Source organism: Panicum virgatum, chromosome 5K (assembly GCF_016808335.1).
Source record: "Panicum virgatum strain AP13 chromosome 5K, P.virgatum_v5, whole genome shotgun sequence".
Classification (NCBI taxonomy): Eukaryota; Viridiplantae; Streptophyta; class Magnoliopsida; order Poales; family Poaceae; genus Panicum; species Panicum virgatum.
The window spans coordinates 58,204,609-58,228,857 of record NC_053140.1 but is presented as its reverse complement, the minus strand read 5'-3'; the positions used below and the strand labels follow the sequence as shown (position 1 = coordinate 58,228,857).

The window sequence follows — 24,249 nt, the reverse complement described above, 5'->3', positions numbered from 1 at the left end:
CTATCACTATACCACCATTAGTATCTATCTAGTATAATATACATCATGGTTGGGCCCACCTGTCGGGGTCCAACGCCTGTGTACGCGTCCTCCTTGCTCTGTAAAAGGGAGACGCCCGCTAGAGAAGGACTCAAGCCCGGCTGGGCAGAGGATAGACCCATTCATACTAAGAGCAACACATCACACAGTGGAGGTAGGGTATTACGCTCCGGCGACCTGAACCACTCTAAACCCAAGTGTTCTTGCGTTCTTGCCCCCAAATTAGATCGGCCTAATCGCTTAGCGCTTTCCCGAGTACTCCCCCTCGGGGCTTAGGCGGGTGCATTCCGCCACCCGGCTGTGTGTACCCTAAAAAGCCCACGACAATACCTATAGTGCTATAGACTACTCAAGAAATAAACAAATATTACTCTCTTCTATTTCCTCCGTTCCAAAATATAGGTCGTTTTGTCTTTTTTAGATTTATAGTATTTGATATGCACTTAGATATAATATATGTCTAGGTATATAGCAAAATATATGAATCTAGAAAAGTCAAAACGACCTACATTTTGAAACGGAAGGAGTATCTCCTCTCTCACTCCAGATTCTATCATGACAAATTCATATACATTGTGATAATAAAAATAGCTATAGACAACTTACACAAAAGTTGTTCATATGAAGTATTTAGTCCATATACATATACATTGTGGTTAAGCATGGCGTCGCCGTTCAGATTAAGTACGAGCCGGTACAGCAGCTGTTACAGCCGCAGAGAGTCATGTCTCCAACAGAGCTACGACACGACACGACGCTACGTACACACACAACTAGCCAGCAAGTGCCCGTCATTCAGGCACTGATTGCAAGGCAGTCTGAGAGGAGAACCTCTGAGCACCTCCCTGCCACCTGGGACCCACGTTCAGACAGGTCCAGCTGCGCCGCTCCCCGCACGGGGGACCCGTTGCCTCGTCTCGAATGAAGGGAGCACACCGGGAAAGAGAACAAAGGAGCACCGAGCACAAGCAGCGAGGCATGCATGATTGGTTTCTCCTCCACCCTTCCTGTCAGAGAGTTTTTTTTTTTGGATACTTAAGGACTTTATTGAAATATCAAATACAAGATACATTCCTGTCAGAGAGTTGATCCCATTCCTTGATTTGCCCCTGTGAAGTGTTTGCATGTCTGAACACGGAACTGGGTGTTGCGAGGTAGGAGTAGCTCAGGGAGTGATCAGAGTAGGCCTTCTTGTTCTGTGATCTTCATTCTGGGGTAGGGAGCATGGTGAAGCTGATTGAAGGAGGAGCCGTTAAGAAAGAGCCGGAAGAGACCGTGGTCGAAATAGACAGCGAACGGGAGGAAGCCGAGAAGGAGGTGGTGAAGAGGAGGCGGCGGAGGAGGAAGAAGAAGAAGAAGGCATTCGATCCGCACCAGAACCGGGCATGCGTGGATTGCCAGAAGAGGTGTGCCCGGATTCATGGCCGAGCTGCTTCGTCCTCCCCGTCGCCGTCTTCCAGCAAGACCCGGCCGATCCCGGCGGTGCCGTCCTTCTTCAAGGTCATGATGGGCTACTTCTCCGAGCACATGGTATGGGTCTTTGGCGACTTTTTTTTTTTTTTTGCGACCGTGTCAACATGTATTTCATTAAAAGGAAGAAGAAAAGGTAACCAATACATCTTGAGTTTAAGAACGAGTTCTAAAAGATTTATTACACTGCCAAAACTAGGCGACCAGCAGTCTGTGGCGACTTATCACTCGATCTCACTGCATGTCTGCATTTCTTTTCGAAGGAGCCTGCATTTTTGTTAGGCAATAACTGCAGAACTTATCTGGACCATGAGTTTTACACATGCAGGATATACCACCGCCATTTGCCAGGACAATCTTGGACCTGGCAGGCTCCAACATTTATCTCGAAGACGCATTCGGGCTCCGGTGGCGCGTGCGGCTGTGCTTGCGCGACGGCGTCCTGTCGTTCGGGCATGGATGGAAGAATTTCGTTCTCGACCATGCCATCAGCTGCGGCGAGTTCCTGGTGTTCAGGCAGATTGCCAGGTCGGTCTTCACTGTGCAGATGTTTGCCCCATCGGCTGTGGAACGGCTGTTCCTCTGCGAGACGAACAAGAGGCAGAGCCGGAAGAGGAAGCCCAGGCAGAAAACTATCTGTCCGAGTAGTCAAACCGTGAAGATAAGCAAGAACTGCAAGAAGAAACAACGTACCGATCACCATAATAATCTGGGCCCGAAAGACTGTCAGATGCCAGATCATGTTTTCATTGACGATTCTGATTTTCCCCATTCTGCATCTGAACTAAAATGTTCAGAAGCATCAGGGGGAGTGCCAGAGGTACGAGTCACAGAACCACAAGAAGATTCTGAGGCCCCTACAACTACAACTACAAGGCATGATTGTAAAGCTCAGGAGGTGTTAGATGGAGAGGCCGAAATAGCAGACGACTGCACAGTCTTTGAAGAAAAAGAAAGCGAATGCAATGAAAGAGCTATGCAGCATCTGGTTTCTGATGCTACCGAAATTGAAAATGTCGATGGCTTGAATTTACCGACGAACACTGATGCTATTGGACCTCTTGCTATGATGGACCTTAATGAAGTGAATATAGATGATATATTTTTGTCAGCTGATATATATGAATTTGAAAATGATATATGTACTCCAGAAGCATTTTCTGTTGATCTGAATATGGGAGGGCCTATTACTATTGCCCAAAATTCAGGTTTCAGTTGCCTTGAAGATACCCAACAAAATCACTTTTCTTCTACGGGAGATGATCAGCGTTTTGTGATGCCAGAGACACTATCATGTACAGAAAATAAAGAGATGACTGATGCAGTAGTAACAGGGTCAGTGTGCGCTGATGCTTGTGTTGCAGTGCATGACATAGATATCAACGCGTTGCCTGCTAATGAGCCGTCATCATTTGCAAAGGAGAACTCTTCTCCTCCAGCTGATCCTGAAGTGCATTCGAGTGAATGTGTATTAAGTGGTTGCAAGAAAGACACTGATTTGCTCTCTTGCAAGGACAGCCAAGCTGAACACAAAGAAGGTAAGTATTTTTCCAATCTTTTGTTCTGAACTAGGTGCACGTTATTTTCCTTTGTATTTGCATATTTTTCAATTTGGACTTACTGAGCGACAGCAATGCTTAACGATTTGTTCTTGCACACTCTGCAGTGAAGCATGATAAGCAGCAAGATGGTCAAGGTAATAAGCAAGATAGCACAGGGCAGAATTCTGCTGAAGTCATATCAAGTAGCACAAAGCTTCATGAACATCCTCATCTCTGTCAAAATCTTCATCAAACTGGTATTACAGAATGCTTTCACTTCTTCATTTTAATTGAAATACAATTTATTTCATAAATTTTGATCCAATGTGCAGAAAATAACTCTGAAGGCATTGGCAGTGGACCCTCCGAATCTGGTGGTGTTCTTGCGCTTGCAGCAAGCACCAGCAAGTTTTGCATTGCTGTGCCTGAACCTGAGCAAACATGGCTTGTAAGTAGCCCTGACCATTTCTTCGACTGATATTAGCTTACCACATTCAGTACTACAGCCCTGAAAGATCTCCGTGCAGGAGCTTCCCACTCGACTACCGGTTATACCAAGAACGAAGAAACAGGGAAGGAAGGTTGTGATACTCAAGGATCCATGCACGAGACTCTGGCCCGTGCTGTACCAATGCACCCCAAGGTTCAGTGGCTTCATCACTGGTTGGGTTGACATCTGCAGGGAGAACAACCTGCAGGAAGGAGACACCTGCGAGTTCGAGCTCAGCGGCAACTCTGAACTGTCGTTCCAAGTGCGCGTGCCCAGTTTGCAGTAGCCATTGTTACCCAGCAAATCCCTGATCATATATGTAACATTTCATGCCTCAGGAAGCATTCCATCAGTAGTTCTTGCCCTAATCATGTAAGAAGTAGTAGACTTGTGTCAACATGAAAATGCTACTATTTTCTCGTCCATATTTTCCATGCTCAGATTATTCTTAGATGACAAGGAATAAGTGGTGCATTGCCCAGTTCTTGCTGTTCAGATCAACTGATGAATGATAGTATAACTAATTGGCAAAATATTAACAGAAGGTAAGGCTTATTGACAGTTCAGTACAATCTGAAGTTGTACTTAATTGTACACGCATAGAAACTCTAGGATTATTTCCTGCCATCCGCGCCTTCGCCTTCGAACAATTCCGACAAGGATTCGGCCACATCATCAGCCGTGTACCTGACGGATGATCCAAGCTTGGGATGTTTCTGAAGAAACGCGCAGTATGCGGGGACCACCATCCCCGACACGGCGTTCCGCATGGCCGCTCGGAGCGCGGGGTCCGGGACCTGGCGGCACACCTCGCTGTCGCGCGCCCTGGTAAACGCGGCGTTGAACTCCGCCAGAATTTTGGCCGGCTTGCCCCTGCCGCACGCCGGCGTCTCCAGGAGAGCGACGGCCGGGCCCCAGGACGACTCGACGTAGCTCGCTACGTGCTGCGCGAGCCGGCCCCGGCGCCGCGCGGCCCACGCGCCGCCGAGCAGGGACGCCACGCCGCCGGCGTCCGCGGCGCGGTTCAGTATGAAGCTGACGTTGTTGGCCAGGAAGAGGTGCCGCGAGCCTCCCGCGTCCGCGCAGGCGAGGGCGAGTTTCCCCTGGAGGTTGCGCTCCAGGCCCGCGATCAGCTCCGCGACGAGGGCGGCGGCGTCGCGTTCGCCGCCGCCGCCCGCGAGGATCAGGTCCAGCGTGGTGCGGTGCCTCGCCAGCAGCTGGACGCAGGTCATGGCGTCGCGTGCCAGCGGGTGGACGCCGCCTGCCGCACCCGGCGCGCGCGGGCAGTCGCCTCGGACCTTGGCCACGACGCCGCTGACCATGATCTTCATCGCGCCGGCCAATTTGGTGAGGATTTCCTGTGTCCGCTCGGCGACGAGCTCCTTGCGCGCCCCGCTGAACAGGAGCAGGAGGCTAGGCGCGGCGTCGCTGAGAGCCTCGTACATGCCGAGCATGTATACGAGCTTCTCGTGCGATGTGATGGAGGTGAATCCGTCGGCGAACTCAAGCAGGATCAGGATGCGGTTCTCCGCGATGGCCAGCAAGTATTCGTCCCTGAAACTGTCGAAGGCGCCTGGACTCTGCGCGTGCAGCTGCCTCCGCATGGCGACTATGGCCTTCCCGATGATCTTTGCCACCGTCGTCCACCGCTTGATCACGGCCTCCGTCGTCCGCTGCGAGCATTCAACACGAAGAATTGACAAGAACCTGATGCACATCCATGATCGTGATCCATCCGTCAGAGACAAGCATGGCCAATGAAACTGCAGAGCCATTGATGACCAGCAGAAACCAGAAGCTTCACCTGTCTAGCACATCGCAGGGAGCGTTGGGGAACGCCCGGAAGAGGTCCTTGGTGCAGCCGGCGCGGACCATCCGAAGGGCGATCTCGTGGAGGACGGACACGCCCGCGGGGCGGACGAGATGGAGCTCGTCCCAGACCTCGCCTTCCAACAGGGCCGCGACCTCGTCAGGCACGCCGGAGCTGGCCCTCGACGACCGGGTCCCGTCGGACGCGTCGGCCTGCCCGCCGGAGGTCGCAGCGCTGGTCCCGTCGCCGGCGCTGGGGAACACCAGCAGCGACGCGCCGCTGGACGCCAGCGCGAGCCCGTCGACGGCGACGCGCAGCGGGGAGGCGTCCCAGACCCGGACGCGCAGGAACTCCTCCACCATGCGCGACGCGGCGGCGCCGACGGCGCTGCCCAGGCGGCGGCGCGCGGAGGAGGCCCCGGGGAGCGGGAAGGGGTCCTCTTCCGCCAGGAGCAGCACGTCGTCGACCGCGGCGAGGAGGCCCCTGTTGGTGTAGCTCGCGTCGGCGTCCCAGACGCCGGAGTCGGCGCCGGGGGAGCGGGTCCACTGGAGCAGGGCGTGCTCCGCGACGGCGAGCCGCTCCTCCGCGTGCGTCCTCGGCGCGTCGGCGAGGCCGAACGCGGGCTTCCCGACGGCGGCGCCCATGCTGGACGTGGACTTAGCTCCAGTGGGGGCGGGGTGAGTGGCGCTGGCTCAAGCGAGGGCGCGACCGAAGAGAAGATCTGGACGTCCCGAGGTCATGAGACGGGCGGGATTGCTGCTCGGAGAATCTTGGTGGGGCTTCACCTTCACGCGCATCTCTCTGTGTGGGTTTGAGGTCGACGGCTCTACGCGGCGGAGGCGAGTTCTTTAGCTCCGTCTATCTTGACTACCCGTTGACGCCGGAGCTTAATTAGCTCGGTTTGTCAACTCCGCACTTGCTTCTGGAGCCTCCCCTTGCGCGTGGCGCTGAAAGGGTTGGGATTTATTAGCCGAACCCGAACCATACACTTGACAGACCCCGGCACCGGCAGGCAGCCTCCACGCCGTGTCGCCGGCGACCTTGCTGTCAAATCGGTCACCGTCGCCGCGCACGTGCAGATGCGTGCTCGTCGACAAGCCTGTTTTTAGGCTGCAGCGATGGAGAGCGGGATCGCGCGTGCGGCACCTTGGAACCCAAACCACTGGCTAAGCCGCTGATTGTGATCGCTGCAATCTAGCCCAAAAAACTTCCCACGGTCTTCGCGGCTGGGCCAATAGAGCTGGCCCAACAGTCCAATAATAGGCCATGACAAACGTTCGTTAATTAACGCCAAGAAAAAAAAACATCTCTTTTCCTGGTACGCGTTGCTTTCAGCCTCAGACCCTCAGTGTGCCTACATCTCTTACGTTCAAGTCTCGGAAATGTCTTCCCCATCTCTCTCTCTCAAAACAGAAGCCGGGGAGCTCCAACCTTGTCGCCCGGCCGTTCTTATCCTCTCGCTACAGTAGCAAGAGGCGATTCGAGAAGCGCCTGCGGCGACTGCGGCCGGTCTTGGTTCCCGCCGGCGGAATCGATGATCCTCCTCGCCTCCGATGGCCGTTCTGGCCTCGTGAAGTGGGGAAGGTCGTCGATCTCCTGCCGGCTGGTAGTCTAGGTCCTAGTTTTCTAGGTTTTGTGTCCTGGCGGTGCCGGTTGGCGGGACGGTCGGCGCCGCATCGGAATAAGTCTCTCCGGCCTCGTTCCCGTCGCGTTGGTGTCTGCTCCGGCACCGGCGTGAGGCCTGTGAGGGTCAGCTCACTCAGGTTCGGTTCCTTCCGTCCTTGGTGGGTTTGTATAGGAGCTTGGATAGTTTGGTCCGTGATGCGGAGGTTGGTGTTGTGGAGTCGTCTTCCTCGGCTTTCTTCTGCCGATGGAGCGGGCGGAGGAGCGGCTTCGGGTGTTGTGGCAAAGAGGCGTGCAGATCGAGCTTCTTTGGCTTCGATCCATGGCCAGGGTGGAGTGGGGCGTGCCCCCGGCCGATGGATGTCATCAGTTTTCTTCTTCCCGTCTCAAGGGGCGGGTTACTATTGCGGCTCGTGTCAAAGCCATGGTGCGATGAGGCTTCTCCTGGCTTGGGCGTGGCGCTGCTCGTCTCCGGATTCTCCTGGCGTCTTCTTCGACGACGACGACGATTTCCGGCGATGGCAGCTCCTGTTGGCAAGAACAGAGAGACCTGAAGGCTCGTTTGCTTTTTTGTTCTTTTCTAGGGTCTTCTCTGTAGGCTGGAGACAGCTTCCTCCTCTGTATCCTTGCAGTATGTACTTGTATTTGTACGTTTCCCTTATCTTCTAATACAGGTACGTATTATCAAAAAAAAAGTCTCGGAAATGTCCGTAGACTAGGCTTACTCTCTCACACAGATGGTTAGAGAGGTTTTGCTACTTGGTACTTCGATTCTACACACTACACTGTGCAACATCACCAACGATTTTCCGCCATGCCAGTATCTCCTTCGAACAATTCCGACAGAGATTGGGCCACGTCGGCAGCCGTGTACCTGACGGATTTTCCAAGCTTGGGGTGCTTCTCCAGGAACGCGCCGTAAGCAGGAACCACCATCTCCGACACGGCCTCCCGCAGGGCCGCCCGGAACGCGGGGTCCGGGACCTCGCGGCCCGCCTGGCTGCCGCGCGCCTCCTCGAACGCGGCGTTGAACTTCGCCAGCGCCCGCGCCGGCTTGCCGCCGCCACCCGCGGCCGCCTCCAGGCACGCGACGGCCGGGCCCCAGGAGGCCTCGAGGTAGCTCGCCGCGTGCTGCTCGAGCCGGCCCCGACGCCGCGCGGCCCAGTCGCCCCCGAGCAGAGACGCGACGCCGGCGTCCGCGGCGCGGCTCAGCACGAAGCTTGTGTTGTTGGCCAGGAAGAGGTGGCGCGACAGCGAGCCGCCCGCGCAGGCGACCGCGGATTTCTCCTCAAGGTTGCGTTCCATGCCGGCGATCAGCTCCGACACGAGCCCGCCAAACGACGCCACGCCCTCGGCTCCGCCGGCGGGATCTTCGCCGGCGTTCGCGAGGATGAGGTCCAGCGCCTCGCGGTGCGGCGCCAGCAGCTCGACACAGGTCATGGCGTACCGCGCCAGCGGATGGACGCCGACGCCTTCTGCCCGAGAAGAGTCTGTTCGGATCTTGGCGACGAGGCCGCCGGTCGCGGCCCTCAACGCGCGCTCCAGCTTGGCGAGAACGACTGGCACCTGCCGGGAGATGAGCTCCCCGTGCTTCCCGGTGAACAGGGGCAGGAGGCTAGGAGCGGAGCTGTCTAGTGCCCCGTACAATTCCAGGACATAGATGAGCTTCTCCGGTGATCTGGTGCTGGTGAACCCGTCCGCGAACTTGAGCAGGACGAGGATGCTCTGCTTCGCGATGGCCATGAAGTAGTCGTCCTTGAACCTGTCGAAGGCTCCGCATTCCTGCGCCATGAGCTGGGTTTGCATGACGGTGAGGACCTTCCCGACGAGCTTGGTCGCCAAGATCCACCGCTTTACCATGTCCTCCGCTGTCCACCACTCGGCATCCTCGAAGTTGACTCTGTTGGCCGCCAAGAAAGGCCGGTCCAGCTCAAGGATTGACAAGAACCTGATCCATGGTCGTCGTTGCACTTGTTCGTCAGCTCTCGAGGAATGTATATTTTCGGATCAATTAAGAATCGACAAATTGAAATTCAGATACTTATTACGTGCACCTAGGAAGAAGTCAAGAAGACTCGCACCTGTCTAAGACATGGCAGGGGGCCTTGGTGAATGTCTGGAGCAGCTCTTTTGTGTAGCCGGCACGGTCGCACGGATGACCCGCGTCGCGATCTCATGGAGGACAGGCAAGCTTGCCGGGCAGATCAGATGGAGGTCATCCGAGAAGGTGCCATCCACGGAGGTGGTCAGCGCGTTGTCAGGCCAGCTCGAGAGGCTCCTGCCGGACGCGCGGAGCTCGTCGGTGGTGCTCACGCTGAGCTCCCCGGTGCTGGTGGTGCCGCCGGTGGGGAAGGCGGGCCACACGCCGCTGCCAACTGAAGCCGAAGCCAACGATACTGAGAGCTTCTCGACGGCGACGCGGAGGCCTTCCTTGCCCTCCAGCTGGGAAGCGTCCCAGACCCTGAGGAGGAGGAACTCGTCCATGAGGCGCGACATGGCGACGGCGAGGGCGCCGTCCATGCGGCGGCGAGCCGGGGAGGCCGTGGGGAACGCAGCGGTCTCCTTGAGTTGGAGGATCTCGTCGATCGCCGAGAGGAGGCTTCTGTTGACGCAGGTCGCCTCCGCGTCCCATATGTCGGCGTCGGCGTCGGGGGAGCGCAGCACGGCGTGCGCGGCGACGGCGAGCCGCGCCTCCGCTAGCGTCCCCGGCGCGTCGGCGATGCCTTCGAGCGCCTTCGCCACCGCGGCCCCCTTGCTGGTGCCTTCCTAGTGTTCCCGAGTGGCGAGTGCTGGGCCTAGCTCGGATCTAGAGGCTCGACGGGGCGTCGCAGAGTGGACTGAGAAGTGAGAACTCGACGCTATGTGAAAGAAGAAACGATCGATCTGAAGAGGAAGAATTTGGCTCGGCGTTCTGCAGTTAGATGCCAGAGTTGCTTTCCGGTGTGCCGGCGCCTGGACTCTGGAGCTTCACGCGGATCCGTGCGCGTCCCATCGCTCGTCCAGCGTCTTTTTCTTTTTTATATTTAAAAAAATAAAAATTTCAAAAATATATATCTGTTTTGAAAATTTTCGAAAATACCCCGGTCGCCCGGCCCAGGGGCGACAGGACTCCAATGTAATTTTTTTTTTGAATTTGCAAAGAGGTCTCTGGCCGGGGAGAGGGCTTGTCGCCCCCCCTGTCGCCCCTCCAATGGGCCACAGGTCCTGTCGCCCCCAGGGGCGACAGCCCCCCGGGCGACGGGGGTCTCCCACCCTATATAAACTCTGGCATCTATTCCCTTCTCATTTGAGCCCAAAAATTGCACCAAAATTCAAAAAAAAGATAGAGGGTGAGGAAAAGAAAAGCGGCGAAGCTCTGCTGAATTTCGCACTTGTGATCTACCGGTAACTTCTGTATGAATCCGTTGATATTGTATAACAATTTAATTTAATTAGCGGATTAGCTGAATTAGATTTGGTGTTTTAGAACACTCGTTTAGTATTATAATTTCAGTACTATTACAGACTTGTTTTTAAATTAATTATGAATTAGAATAGAATTATGACAGTACCTTATTGATATTGCAGCATAAGGCAATATAATTATGACAGTACCTATATTTTCACGCATCAATTTGGTATACGATAGGTGCAATATTGAAATCATTGTTCGTCATTTGGCGCAACACACTATAGCGCCAATGTCTTCGTCAGGATCAACCTACATTCTGTAGAGCAACTGTGAAGCCACCGTACCCGAAGGAATTGATGTGCCAATGTGCTTCTGTGGTTCATTATGCAAGTTCATGCAATCTGAGGTTTTAGGAGATGATTACGGCATGATGTTCTTTATGTGTGAGAAATACGAATATGATCCACCTAAGCGATACGGCAAAGATCGGGCCAAGATAGCAGGACAACAGACGCTATTTTTCTTTGTGACCTAACATTGAGTTATGATTCTAACTTTTGTTGGACAAAGTCTCCTCCGCCTCTTTGTGATTTTATGCAGTGGTTCGCCAACGTGCAGTCACAGCAGGCAAAGAACTTTGTGGAACAACAAGCAATGTGGGCTGCAGAACATTGGCGCCGAATGAAGCAAGAGGAACAGCAAGAGGAGAAGCGCAAGAAGGAGCAAGAATAGATTCGCAAGAGGATGGAGGAGGTGGATCGTAAGGCGGAGTCGCAGGGTTTTTAGGGTACCCACAGCCGGTTGGCGGAACGCACCCGCCTAATCCCCGAGGGGGAGTACTCGGGAAAGCGCTAAGCGATTAGGCCGATCTGACTTGGGGGCAAGAACGCAAGAACACTCGGGTTTAGAGTGGTTCGGGCCGCCGGAGCGTAATACCCTACATCTACTGTGAGATGTATTGCTCTTAGTATGAATGAGTCTATCCTCTGCCCCGCCGGGACTTGAGTCCCCTTTCTCTAGCGAGCGTCTCCCTTTTATAGACCAAGGGGACACATACACAGGCGTTCAGACCCCGACAGGTGGGTCTAATGCGGATGTATAGTATAATGCGCAGAAAGCTTCAATGGAGCTACAGTGGTTGAGAATCTCTTCTCGGATACGCTTCATCGCCTTCCAGACTCTCTGACCGAAGGGAGTCTTTGTTTGTCCCATCGACGAGGCGCCCGTTGGGGCAATGTAGCTTGCGGCGTAGTCTGTCGAGGCTACCGTGTAGGCGTCATAATGGGAGAAACTGAGCCGTCATGTTCACCTGGCATAGAAGACTGACATACACGGCGTGGGCGGCGCCAGCGACTGCACTGTGCGCCTTGGTAACACGCGACCAATAGTGCAACCTGACAAAAACCGTCTCGGGCTCTGCTGTGGCAGAGCACACTTCCGCCTACCGCATTGAATGTGGTAGGTAGGCGAGTTTTCCAGTGGAAGCCACGCGGGCCCGCGCGCGTGCCCGCACCTTCGGACACGTGGCGGCTCAGGACCAGCCCAGGCGGGGTGTTGGTTCCACCCCGCTGAGGGGTCCGGGACCCAGCGGGGGTTCGGGGCCCCCAGCTGTTTTGGCTGAGGGCTACCTCCTCCGGGACACGTGGCGTCGCCGGACCCTTCACAAGCGGGGAGCGGGTCCGGGGCCGTTTGCAGGGAGAGTAGGGCTCTGGACCACAGGGGGTCCGGCTGCTCGGCCGTCAGAGCGTAGTTAAGGATAACTATGAGACTCTTACCTAGACACAGCAAGAGGTGGTACCCCAGTCCTGAGGTACCGACTGGCGGCGGCGGAACGTGAAGCTGACAGGGAGAGAAAGCGAGAGAGGGCACGCCGTGCGAAGAAAACCGGGCCCGAAGCAATTAGGAAGGGCAAATATCCTCGGTGCACTCAGTAGAGTAGTACCATGTAATCCCGGCATTTTACATTCCAAAAGGCATGGTAGGTTTAGATGCAACAAGAAATTAGCTTGATTCTATGTGTTGTAACTTTTACCATTAATTTATAGTTGTAGCCGGGAATCTATGAAATCTTTGAACTTGTCCTTAATATTTTCGGAGCTTTTCATGTCACTAAAATACTAAAAAGCACACATTTAATTAATATAACGATAAGAAATAAGAACTAAGAAATGCATTACATAATGTGAACCATCAAGTTTACATCATAATATAATGGTAATGAAACACACATCACACATGCAGTGGCATGACAGAACCCGTTGCAAACTACGTTAAACACACATCACCCGTCTTGTCCAGTGGCATGGTTGATCGGACCTGCTTCTTCCACGCGGTCAACCAGGGCAAAACGGACCTCCAGGTCATCTTTCCACGAGTCCGCCACCACACGCGGACCTACAGCCTCCCCGACGATAGGGAGTCCGAGGAGGTAGGCCACGTCCTGCAGCGTAGGAGTCATCTCCCCACACGGGAGGTGGAACGTGTGTGTCTCCGGCCTCCATCTGTCAACGAGCGCCGTCAGGAGGGATCGGTCGAGCTGAATAGGCCCACCCTCGACAAGACGGTCCAGAGTCAGTAGACGGGACTCACGTAACCTACAATAAATAAAATTGTCGAAACAAAGGAATACCGACGAATACATAAGTGATAAACAATAATATTTCATTACATACATATCAACCCAATCGTGGTGTATAGAGATCGCCTCCCCAGGTGGACGAGGACGTAGCATCTCTAGGGCTCGGTGATCAACTGCTGCAAAGAAAGACCTGTGGCTCGAGTCGATAACTGGGTCTAGCAAGGAGTCTATCTCCATACCTGCATTCAAAAATATATGAGAACACATAGATACATATATGTTCCATACAAATAGGACGCATGATATTTATATATTATAGATAGGTTCGATACAAACTCCACGCACGATTACTACATATTACAGATAGGTTCGATACAAACTCCACGCACGATATTTATATATTACAGATATGTTCCATACAAACTGGACGGACGATTACTACATATTACAGATATGTTCGATACAAACTCCACGCACGATTAGTATATAGGTACAAACTGCACACTGGTGGATCATGACACCGAGTGCCTTCCACGAGCAATTATCGCCGATGTTCGTCTGAACGTAGGAGGTGCTCCATCTCTGGGATTTCCGGAAGGACCGACGTCAGCAGCTTTGTGAAGTGCATTCTGAGAACACTTCTTATAGTTGTGACCCAATGCTCCACATTGGCTGCAATGCTTTTGTGCCTTGCTTGCTTCGGACTCGTCAATACCATTCCGAATACGACGTGTCTGACGGCGGCCTTTGCCTTTCTTAGTGGCTGGATCAGGAATAAACATCTTATTCTCATTATTCTGAATGAAAGGTCGTACTATTCCAATCCCGTATACCTCATGTCCCCAGGTGGATACAGTTGCTTCCTTGCTGAAGTAAGGTGAAACAAATACTCTTGGCTGCAACCCAGACTCTGCACATGCCGCAATGAGATGCGAGTATGGCAAATGCAATAAATTAGGCTTCATGCAGGAGCAGAAGGCTTTGCCATCTACTGTAATCAAACTCTCCTGTACCACCCTATCTCTATGGATACCACGACCAATTCTATCCTTGCATAAAATCTCAAATCTATGCTCCATTGTACCTGTCGATATGACGCGGTGCAGTTTGGCATTTTCAATCTTCTGTTGCATATATTATGTCACTCTTGTGCAAAAACTGAATTTAGGGGTTGCTGATGTTTATGCTTGCAGCCGTGTAACGCTCTCTGAAATACTTCATGCATCCATATATGATGAACTCAACAATTCCCACAAGAGGAAAGGCACGATAAGAACGTATAACCATATTGAAACACTCTGCATGGTTCGTTGTCTGAATACCATACCGTATTCCGTTGGTATCATAAAGAAATGACCATTTCTCCTTAGGTGCACCTCGAATCCAGTGTGAAAATGGCTTTTCAATTGAATCCCTAGCCTCTGCAGCCTGACTCGTGCTTGTTCCTGATGCCCTTACCTTCACTAGCTCTGCAGTCAATTGATCAAGCATCTGCCATAATGCATTGAATTTTCCCTATTGATTTTGGGTGCACAACCTTTTAAACATGTTCTTAAGATCATTGTTTTTGAAGTGGTCATACAAATTTGCACCCATATGCCTAATGCACCACCTGTTTTGGACATCGGGCCACAATGGAGGCGTTGTCGCAGTTCCACGTTGCAATTTCAGTATTGATTGCAGCAGACCTGCATGACTATCACTAATAAGGCACACATCTGGATGTGCAGCAACAACATGAGCCTTCACTCGTTTAAGGAACCAATACCAACTGTCTAAGTTCTCATTCTCAACAAATGCAAATGCGAGCGGAACTATTTGGTTGTTGCAATCTACCCCGATTGCAGTGAGTATCTGACATTTATACCTTCCAGTCAGAAATGTGCCATCAATGCAGATCACCGGAAGACAACACCGAAATGCTCTAACACAGTCACCTAGGCAAAAGAAGACTCGTTGCAGAATGCTTTGCCCCCTAGTCACGGCTGGTACGAGATATGTGTCATAAAAGCTTCCAGGATTTCTAGCAGCAACCTGGGATAACATACGAGTTAGGTTATCATATTATGTCTCGTATGTGCCGAACCGCATCTCGAACACCCTTTGTTTAGCCCGCCATGCCTTCAAATAACTAATGGTGTAGTGGTAAGTCTGCTTAATGTGTTGAACAATTATTTTTGGCTCATAATTTAGGTTCATAATCAACCCATATATTTGCTTTACAACAAAGTCGCATGATATATTGCGATGCGAGGGAAGAACTTCTGACAGCAAACAAGTGTGCTCTGTCACAATGGAATATTTCCAGTTCGACTTTCATTTTCCCTTGAATGCATATACTCGCCATGGACATCCATCATTCACACACTTCACCTCATATTCTTTACTGCCAGAAATTACGACTCGAAATTCTCGTTTCAATGATATTGCCCATAGTATCACAGTATCTTTTACGGCTTCAATGTTTGGGTATGTTGCACCTTGCACTACCTCATTCCCTCTGTACTCCCAATCCTGATTTCGTACGTCTTCTGCGACATGATTGCCAAAACCATGCTCCTTCCATTCTTTTGGCAATGAGTACTGCTCGTCATTAGATGAGCCCTCATATTCTTCCATCTCCATTGCGGTTTGGTCTTCTGCCTCCATCTCGTCCACAATGCTATGTATCATCTCTCCCTCATCAGCAAGGCCCTGTGGTCCGATGTTTTGGTTCTCTATCTCTTCTGACTCATCTTGCTCAACATAGTTGGTCTCTCTTCGAATACTCGGAGTTGCTTGATCTGCACCATGTTGAAATTTATTTTGTGTCTTCTCCCGGATTTGAACAAGAATGACCAGTGGCCACCCACGCTCTAGAGCTGCATGCATGTACTTCTGCCAGTCATCAGTGCTGTGTATCATCATCAATTCCTATAAATCACTTTCTACCTCCCAATTAACAAGAGACTGGACGGTCATCACATGTGTCTCCGGATCAACACGGAACCCACGCTACAGCCACTTACATATGGAACCAAAATTCCTCTCCAAAGGTTTATCTATGGCGCTAGATGTGCACTTAAAGCCAGAGGTCTACTCCATTTGGCCCATACAAAATATTGTAGTCACCAAAAAATACTTGAAACTGCATCTTGCTCGACATATCTGTATATCACAGAATACTTATCGATTTATACTCTTTACTTCACTACCTTATTCAATAATCCGTAAAAACTAAGTATGAATTTCAACTACAACATATAAGTATTCATAACTACGTGATGACACTCAAATTCTATACTGCATATGCGAAATTCTATTCTAAATCATAATTAATTTATAAACACGTCGCTAATAGTACTGCAATTGTAATAATAAACGCGTAGTACTAATTTTCTAAACTAATTTACTACTACGTAACTAAAGTATCATTAAACTCCTACTTAAATAGTTCTACTATAGCACTAATTAAATTAAATTACTCTACAATATCAATGGAAAAATACATAAGCTAAATGTATTAACCTGCAGATCACAAGTGCGCAATCCGGCAGGGCTTCGTCGCTTCCCTTCTCCTCACCCCTATTTTTTTTATTTTTAGTGTAATTTTTGGTCTCAAATGAGGAGAAAATGAGACTAGAATGTTTATATAGGAGGGGAAGGCCGGTCGCCCGAGGGGGGGGGGCGACATGCCCCCCTTATTGCCCGATGGCCCATCGCTTAGGTGGCCCATCGGTCGTCCTGGGCGGACTTTCACGTACGGCCCTTCGGCTGATGCCTGATGGCGTAATCTTAACAGGCCAAAAGACACAACATAACAAAAAACGGCCCAATGCTAGCCTACGCTGATTTTAACTTCTGGGCTCCAGGCCTCGGGAATTTACCAACTTTGTCACTAGATCATCTGCGAAAATTCTTCTTTACTTCCTCCGTCTCTTCTTCTCCCTAAAAAAAGAAACTCTTTTCGTTAAGCATCTGAACCCTAGATTGCATCATAATTACCCGGACATCTCCAAATTAACTAAGCTTATCCCGCACAAAGTGGAGGTGCCAAGTAGCTTCGCCCGTCGGCCATTACGGCATAATAAAGGGGGGCGCGCCAAACGGAGCCTCGTCCATTGGCACCGGCGGAGACATGGGAGAAGAAGAAAAACCACGAGAGCAATCTTGGGTGGGGATTTCATTCCCTCTCTCGAGTGCTGTAGAGGAAAAGGGGGATTTGATTCTCATTCGATGCGCCGCGCGCTTCAAATTCATGTAAAAAAGTTTGAGCCGCGAGCGCGGATTCTACATACAAGCGAGTGCAGTAGTGCTTCGTCGGCCGGGCTTCAATTCTCGCGGATTAAAATATCATGGCGGGAGGATCCTGGAAGGACACCGCGATCTGAAGATGATGCTTCGTTTAAGGTGTGAACAGAGACCCGTTCTTTCAGAAAGGACAAGCGTCGACGAGAACCTGAGACATCTGGTTTTCAAGTGCTCTCTGTGTGTCAGCGCGTGTGGCTCCACGTGCTCAATCGGAGCTCGTTTCAGCTGCGTTAGCTGTCCGCCATTGCCCATATAGAAATCCCTCGCTCCTTGTGGCCACTGATTCAGATGATCCTTGCAGCTTTCTTTAGATAGAGAATGGAAGATCTTTGCAGCTAACTTCTTGCTTGATCGGTCGTGTAAAACACCACGTGTCTTTGCGTCTATCTTGCTAGTTAGGCTTGTCATTTTCTCGGTCCATCATGACTAAAAGATACTTGCGTGCTGGCCTGCACCCACCGTTTGCTGGTGCTCACCAATTTCTGCCTGTTTTTGATGCCTGCAACGAGAGCAGCGATTGGCATTTGCCAGGAGGAATTTCTACGCAGCTGTGCACAAAGGCATCTAGCAGCAGTTGAGAACTGCATAAAAACATTCAGATTCCGGCGAGCTCTGCCTTCTGGATGACGCGTCGTGTAGGCTGCAGGAAATTCTGGCCACGGGAATATTCTGCGATCAATTGGAGAGTTGGGAATGAAGAGGAGGCTGCTACCGATGCTGGCTGGAAAGAAGCTTAGCAGGTAGCTTCATGTTCTGTCACGAGTTTGTAATGCACGATGCGATATATTCCTGGACACCCGGGTCAATTTAGCTGTTGGTTCGAGGCAGCTGATGGCAAGGCGATGAGGACCTGATTTTCACGCGCCGTTGCCGTTGTGATCAGACAAAAACTGCTCCAATGCAAACTCAGAGTTGCCATGCATTGCCTCGTGTTTTTTTTTTCAGTTCATGCATGCTCCCCGGGAGAATATGTAAAGTACAGCATGTCTGAGCCTAGGTATATATTACTGGAGATAAATGGCTCACGGGCGAAGCCACATTGCTCCAATCCATACCCAGCTCCAACCAAAAACAACCCAGACGGGTGGCAAGCCGGCCTCCGTCCCGGCGACATCCCGCATCTAAGCGACTAAGCCTGCAAGACTTCCCCCTCCCCTCGCGTGCCAGGTTGCCGGCGCACCAAGCGCAAATCTTAACTCGGAATGACGGGAGAGAGACTTGCTAGGACAATGGAGGGGGAGAAAAGGTCTCACCTTGGAGGACTTGCCTCCGGACTTGGACCTCCGCAGCGCGCGGGTGCCGCTGGCCTCCGCCGTGGCCGTCGCCGCCGGCGTGTTCGGCGCCGATGCGTGCGCCGCCGCCGCAGAGTCCAGGGAGACCGCATCCGACGCGCGGCGCTCGCTGGCGCCGCCCTCCCGGTCGCCGGCGACGGCGGGGAGGTGCACGCACAGGCCGACGCACATCGCCTTCTTGGCCTTCCTCCACACCCCCTCCATTGCTCGCTCCACGGCACTCACGCGGCCGCAGATTCAACTCGATCCGCTCCTGCTAGAGGAAGATTGCGAGGGAGATGGGGCGAGGGGAAAGGCCGTTTTGAAGGGGAAGGGGAGCCGCCATTGGAGAGCGGTGGCGGCGGTGGGTTGGGCCGGGGTTGCGGCGGGGTGCAGGCTTTTGGTTTGACCTCTGCTGCGAGAGAGACGGAGGAGTCAGAGTACCACGCCGGCCCCGAGGCACAGCGAGAGGCGGTGGAGAGTGCGGGGCGACTCACCGCGGGCCCGGCACGCAGCGACAGCAAAAGGACGCCCCGCGTCGGGCTTCAACTCCCGTGCCGCCACGCGTCGAGACCAGGAGCGTCAAGAGGCCTTCCTCTCCAGGGTGCAGGTTAGAGTATTAACATTTGCTCCAGAACAGAATAAAAGATCCCATGTAGGAATATCGATCTGTCAGTGCTTGCTTGCATTGCTCTGTACAACATGCTGAATTATCTATGCATGTGCGGAGCATGGTATTTATTGTGAGAGAAAAATACTGTTGATTAGTTGGTGGCTAATGGCTTGTGCTGGTTTGGTGTGAGAGAAAAGCAATGCTGATAGTTGCCAGTAGAACAGAATAAAGCAACAAGACTCAGAACCCTCCAACTGTAAATAATTCAGCAAATGCATTATGTGCTCCGTTCCATTGACCTCTGTCCAACCTTGACATGCATCAAGTATCCAACCATACCATGCTCCGCACATGCATGATGTATCGACAGTTCAGTTCAGACTTGTGTAGTACGTACATCTTAGAGGCAGTGTGAAATAAATAATACAGCACTATAGCTGCCTTTTGGAGACTTAAGCACGAAGCATATTCTCTCACCTTTTAAGTACAACAAAGAGAGGTCAGTACCCTCTATCTAGGGTTGAGAACCGTCGGATCGGAGGGGATCGGACTCGAACGAGGCGATGATGAGCACGTACGAGTCATCGGCAGACATCCCTACAGGCCACAGCCGTCTCGGGGCAGTGCTTATCTAGTAATAATGCCTGCGTGATCTAGCGGCCCTAGTAGCCGCCAGGCCCGCCACCGATCGCGATCGATCCATGATGCTCGTGGCGACCACATGGTGAGCTGACGAGTCGCCCCGGCCCGCGCGAGACGAGACGACGACTGTGCTGTCCCCCTTACGCACTCTGTGCTCGACTGCTTCCGGATGGATGGATATCCTCGGCACAACCCCGGCCTAGGCTTTTGCAGCCGCCGCGAGGGTGGTGGTCACGGCATGATGATGGCCTCTGTTAGGTAGCAAGAAATAATCCTCTTCAAATGGAAAGACTCGATCGGCAGCCCATTCTTCGTTGACATGCAATGGCATAGGCCATGAGTTTTCCAAGCTAGGAGAAGAGGGATCGGAGCTCAAGCTAGCTGCGATCCTCCGCTCCCTTGAGCGGCATGGGCATACGGCGGGTGGTAAAGGCGAGAGGGCACTCGCTATCACCAAGCTTCGCCTGCTTTCTCCGAGCATTATCACGAACGCTTTGATCGAGCGAGGGGAGGGCACGAACGCTACGACGGCGGGTCTTTTCCACGTAGAGTCCCGCACAACCTGTCGGACGTTCTTGTTGTTGGAGACAGCAATTGCATGACAGTGAAGCCTATCCTTTTTTTTTTCACTAGCATCCATCTGCTCAAAGAAGTGCACGTTAGGTAGGGCTTTGCACCAACACCACCGGCTCTTGGGGCTTGCTCGCTTAATCATCGTGACATTGGATCGGTGAGCAAATATCAACAAGTGCTTGTGTGTTCTATGAGGAAATGCCTGCACCAATCACAAAAGTGGCAAAAAGGCTTGCTTTGTGCCTAACTGTATGTTGGCAATATATAACTTGTTAAGTTCTAGAATCTAGTATGTGTCTTTCTACTAGTTTTGTACGTATAGAAGCATGCATTTCTCTCTCTTTTTTTAAAAAAAAAACACGCAACTTACTCCGCTGGACAACTATTTTAATACCTTGTCATCACTGCAAATTTGGAGCGATGTGTTCGAGAAAATTTGGGCAGTGACGATAGTCAGTACTAGCCGCTGCAAGGGTTTTAGTGGAACGGTCCATTAAAAAATTTCAGAGGCCAATCTGCTGCAAAAGGCAACCAAGCTGGATGAGAAAAGGAACTATCTGAAACATTATCCTGCAGTTCAGTGCTTGCAGTTTGCAAAGGCAAGATAGGAGCACTCATTTTCTTCTTTTTCCAAAACAGCATAAGGCCTTGTTTAGTTCCCACCCCATAAATTCCGTAAACGCAAAAAAATGTCACATCGAATATTTCGACACATGCATGGAATACTAAATGAAGTCTATTTACAAAACTTTTTGCATGGATGGGCTGTAAATCGCGAGACGAATCTAATGAGCCCACTTAATCCATGATTTGCAACAGTGACGCTACAGTAACCATCCGATAATTATGGATTAATTAGCATCATTAGATTCGTCTCGCGATTTACAACTCATCTGTGCAAAATTTTTGTAAATAGACTTTATTTAGTACTTCAAATTAGTAAGATTCCGTCGAAAAAAATTTGCGCTCTATATAAACACGGCCTAAGTGTGGCAAGACGAGCACCATTGACTGCTCATTTTTGGGCACGCAGTCCGCAGTCCTGACTACTTGCCCCATTGCTTGACCTTTAGATCGCAGAGAACTAAGCCCTACAAGCACTAAGGAGTCAAATGGCTAGACCAATCTGGCAAATTCTGGAGCAGGATATATTTCTTTAAAATTTCTTCCTTCAGGGCTGCACCGGACTGCGACACAAAGTTGCCTACCCTACTAGGACTGCCCAAAAAAGGGCTCAAAGTGTTGCATAATTTAAACAATCATTTCAGCGCCACTTCAAAAGGCAGAGAGAGAATGCAACCCATGTGAAAGTGAAGGCCCCAACGAGTACTATTCTTGTTCCTATTTTTAAAAACAAAAATGCAGCTATTGGTGGTAACAAAATGCCTTTCAGATGAGACACCCAAACACAAGCACAAATTTTCCATCTAGCCCTAGTAGATCTGCTTTACAGAATGCTACTAAGGCCTAATGGCATTTGTAAACGGGTGGTATTCGACTGCTTTTTTTCCTAGTCCCACATCAAGGAAAAAAAGGAATATCAGATACTGTTCCCTCTTGTCAATTGTCATGGGAACTCTCAATTGGCATATCTGAACAGAAACCTCCAATAATTAAGCTCCTCATTGGCCTCACATCTTGTGGCCAGCTTCCTTCCTTTTGTTCCTGTATGTATGTACTACTGACAGGGCAAGCATAGCATCGGGTTCAAGTGGTAGTGTTCCAATCAGAGTCTTTTGAGTCACTACTCTACCAGCATAAAAAACAGTGAAGAAGCTTTGCCTTGCTGAGCTGCTCCTGAGACCATCCAACCAAACGTACACTTGCTGCTACTTTATTGCTGTTACCGCCTTTCAGTCACGGACACACTTTCACTGGGAGGGTCAACTCTGTCGGTAACTGCAGAATCTGTTCATCTGTTGCTTTGAGTAGTGAAGGAATAATAACACGATAATTGTCACTGAAGGAACCTTATGATTGGAGGCAGGTGCAGAGGCACTGGACCTCACTGTAAGAGCAGATCCCTCCCATCCCAAACTTACCAAGAAACAGGTGTAGCACCAACCACTTGACAGCAGATAGATTTCCCCTTTGGAGAGAAGATTGGCAGATAGTAGATTTCAGCAGGGCTCATCTACCTGCAAAGGCAGCCACCACCAGGTGCATCATTTGTACCCCTCAAGGACATCCATCTATCTCAGTCAGATTAGTTACTATTTTATTTTATCATCATCATGAGAGAAAAAAGATTGCCATGTCTAATCAATCCCCCATCTGAATCCACCAACCAATTTCCATCTTTCTTCTTTAAACGGCGAGCAGAACAGCAAAACTCAGGTGGGCGGATGCGCCCCTGCACAGGCAGTCGCAGCAGCAGCGAGCGTCACAGCGTTCACAGGATAGAAAAAAAAAAGATTGGGTGCAGGAGCAAGCCATGAGATAGAGAGGAATCTGACGAGCGCCCGAGCCCATTGGCCACGAAGCAAAGCAAGGCAAAGCACCCGGGCGGGGTGTTGGCTGTAGGGCCGCGCCGCTTCGTGGCCTCTCCGCTCCACTAATCCCGGCGGCCATTGGCGGCCTCTCCCACTAGTAAGCTCGTCGTGCCCGCCCGCCCGTGCGCTGCGAAACCCACCGGAAAAAGGAGGGGAGGCCTTAAAGCCCTCAAGCTTTCCGGCAACACTCATCAGACGCCGATGCCGAGCACGCCCCCAATTACAACCACCCGGCCGCATTATTGCCACCGGAATTCTGAGGGAATCCGGCCGCGATGGGATTCGCGCCTCTCCCAATGACTCGTCGCTGCTAGCTGCTGCGAGCGAACACGGGCAGGGACGGGGTGGTGTCTTTCGTTTGGGCTCTGGCGACGACGCGAGTGCTCGCGGGAACGAAGGAACATTCGCATGGGTCGCCCACTGGGCACCCGCGCACATATATTTTAGGGGTATTTGATAGTTTACGGTCAACCGTACAGGAGGCTCCCGTACGGTCGATTTTTCGACCGTTATTTTTTTAATTTATAAATTTTTTTGTTGTTTTCTGAGAAAAATAAATTCAGACATTTTTTATGAGTCAAAATAATTTTTCAAGTGAAAAATTGGTGGTAGAAAAAATTTCAAGAAACAAATTGGTGAGATAAAAAAAATTTACGAGAAAAATTTTGACAGAGATAAATTTATCAAATGGAAAGAAACAAAAAAAATACATCAAAAAAAATTTGTATGAAAAAAAATGGATCTCAGGGGCGGCGCTGGTGGATCCGCGCCGGGAGGACGGCCGCGCGCACCGCGTCTCTCGTGGTCCGCGCCGGGATGCCATCCCTTGCAGCGAGGTCGTCGAGCGCGGCGGAGACCGAGGGGACGGGCGCGGGGGAGGGGGCGCGACCGGCCGGCAGCTCGATGGGGAGAGCGAGGGCGGTGTGACGCCCTCTGGTCCTCCTCGTTCCCGGTGAGTGGGATTGGCGGAAGCATGGAGCAGAAAGAAAAAAGGAGAAGGAAGGGGCGCCATGGAGCAGACGAGATTCAGATGGAGGGAGGGGGGAAGAACGTGTGCAGTGGAAAGGAGAGGAGAAACGCGGAGGATAAAGCCCCGTGGGCCCCACGCACATGGATGAAAAAAAAAATCGACCGCCGGAGGGGATATGTTACGGTCGACCTTAAACTCATCATTGCGCCCACCCGCGCACATATTTTAGGCGCCCGGTGCGGCCTTTCCAAGTTGGGCGCGCACCGGCCTAGCTTTTGGTTCGTGCTCGGCTGCACGGGGCCCGGGGCCACGCGATGGAGCACATTCAAATTCCTAATCCTCCCCCACCCCGGCCCCGCCGCGGGGCCTCGCGTCTGCGGCTGGCAGCATCGCCGAGCCCCCTCCCCACCACCACCGCCGCTGCCGGGGCCGGCGCGGCACGTGTGTGGCGGATGC

General features: G+C 51.7%; 2 protein-coding genes and 1 pseudogene across 3 annotated transcripts; 1 reads left to right on the top strand and 2 right to left on the bottom strand.

The window, feature by feature from the left end:
• The first annotated feature begins 996 nt into the window (after positions 1-996).
• Positions 997-4,021, top strand: LOC120708974 (B3 domain-containing protein Os01g0905400-like). The gene is made up of 5 exons (XM_039994450.1): positions 997-1,569; positions 1,838-3,047; positions 3,176-3,307; positions 3,383-3,498; positions 3,578-4,021. Exons 1-5 carry the CDS (start codon positions 1,264-1,266, stop codon positions 3,824-3,826), a joined length of 2,013 nt encoding a protein of 670 aa, XP_039850384.1. The 5' UTR covers positions 997-1,263; the 3' UTR covers positions 3,827-4,021.
• On the bottom strand, positions 3,932-6,709 carry LOC120708975 (exocyst complex component EXO70A1-like). The gene is made up of 2 exons (XM_039994451.1): positions 5,345-6,709; positions 3,932-5,247 (listed from the first exon to the last, which is right to left on the bottom strand). Exons 1-2 carry the CDS (start codon positions 5,992-5,994, stop codon positions 4,155-4,157), a joined length of 1,743 nt encoding a protein of 580 aa, XP_039850385.1. The 5' UTR covers positions 5,995-6,709; the 3' UTR covers positions 3,932-4,154.
• A 647-nt stretch (positions 6,710-7,356) lies between these two features.
• Positions 7,357-18,728, bottom strand: LOC120710292 (annotated as a pseudogene). The gene is made up of 3 exons (XR_005689838.1): positions 18,486-18,728; positions 9,055-9,739; positions 7,357-8,921 (listed from the first exon to the last, which is right to left on the bottom strand). The product of XR_005689838.1 is annotated as an exocyst complex component EXO70A1-like (transcript).
• Positions 18,729-24,249: the final 5,521 nt, after the last annotated feature.

What these genes read in the sequence shown, in the direction of transcription:
- LOC120708975 (XM_039994451.1), bottom strand. Translation starts at nt 5,994, where the DNA reads ATGGGCGCCGCCGTCGGGAAGCCCGCGTTCGGCCTCGCCGACGCGCCG. An exon ending in CCCTGCGATGTGCTAGACAG is followed by an intron (nt 5,248 to 5,344) that starts GTGAAGCTTCTG and finishes GATGTGCATCAG; the next exon opens with GTTCTTGTCAATTCTTCGTG.
- LOC120708974 (XM_039994450.1), top strand. Translation starts at nt 1,264, where the DNA reads ATGGTGAAGCTGATTGAAGGAGGAGCCGTTAAGAAAGAGCCGGAAGAG. An exon ending in GCTACTTCTCCGAGCACATG is followed by an intron (nt 1,570 to 1,837) that starts GTATGGGTCTTT and finishes TTACACATGCAG; the next exon opens with GATATACCACCGCCATTTGC. An exon ending in CCAAGCTGAACACAAAGAAG is followed by an intron (nt 3,048 to 3,175) that starts GTAAGTATTTTT and finishes CACACTCTGCAG; the next exon opens with TGAAGCATGATAAGCAGCAA.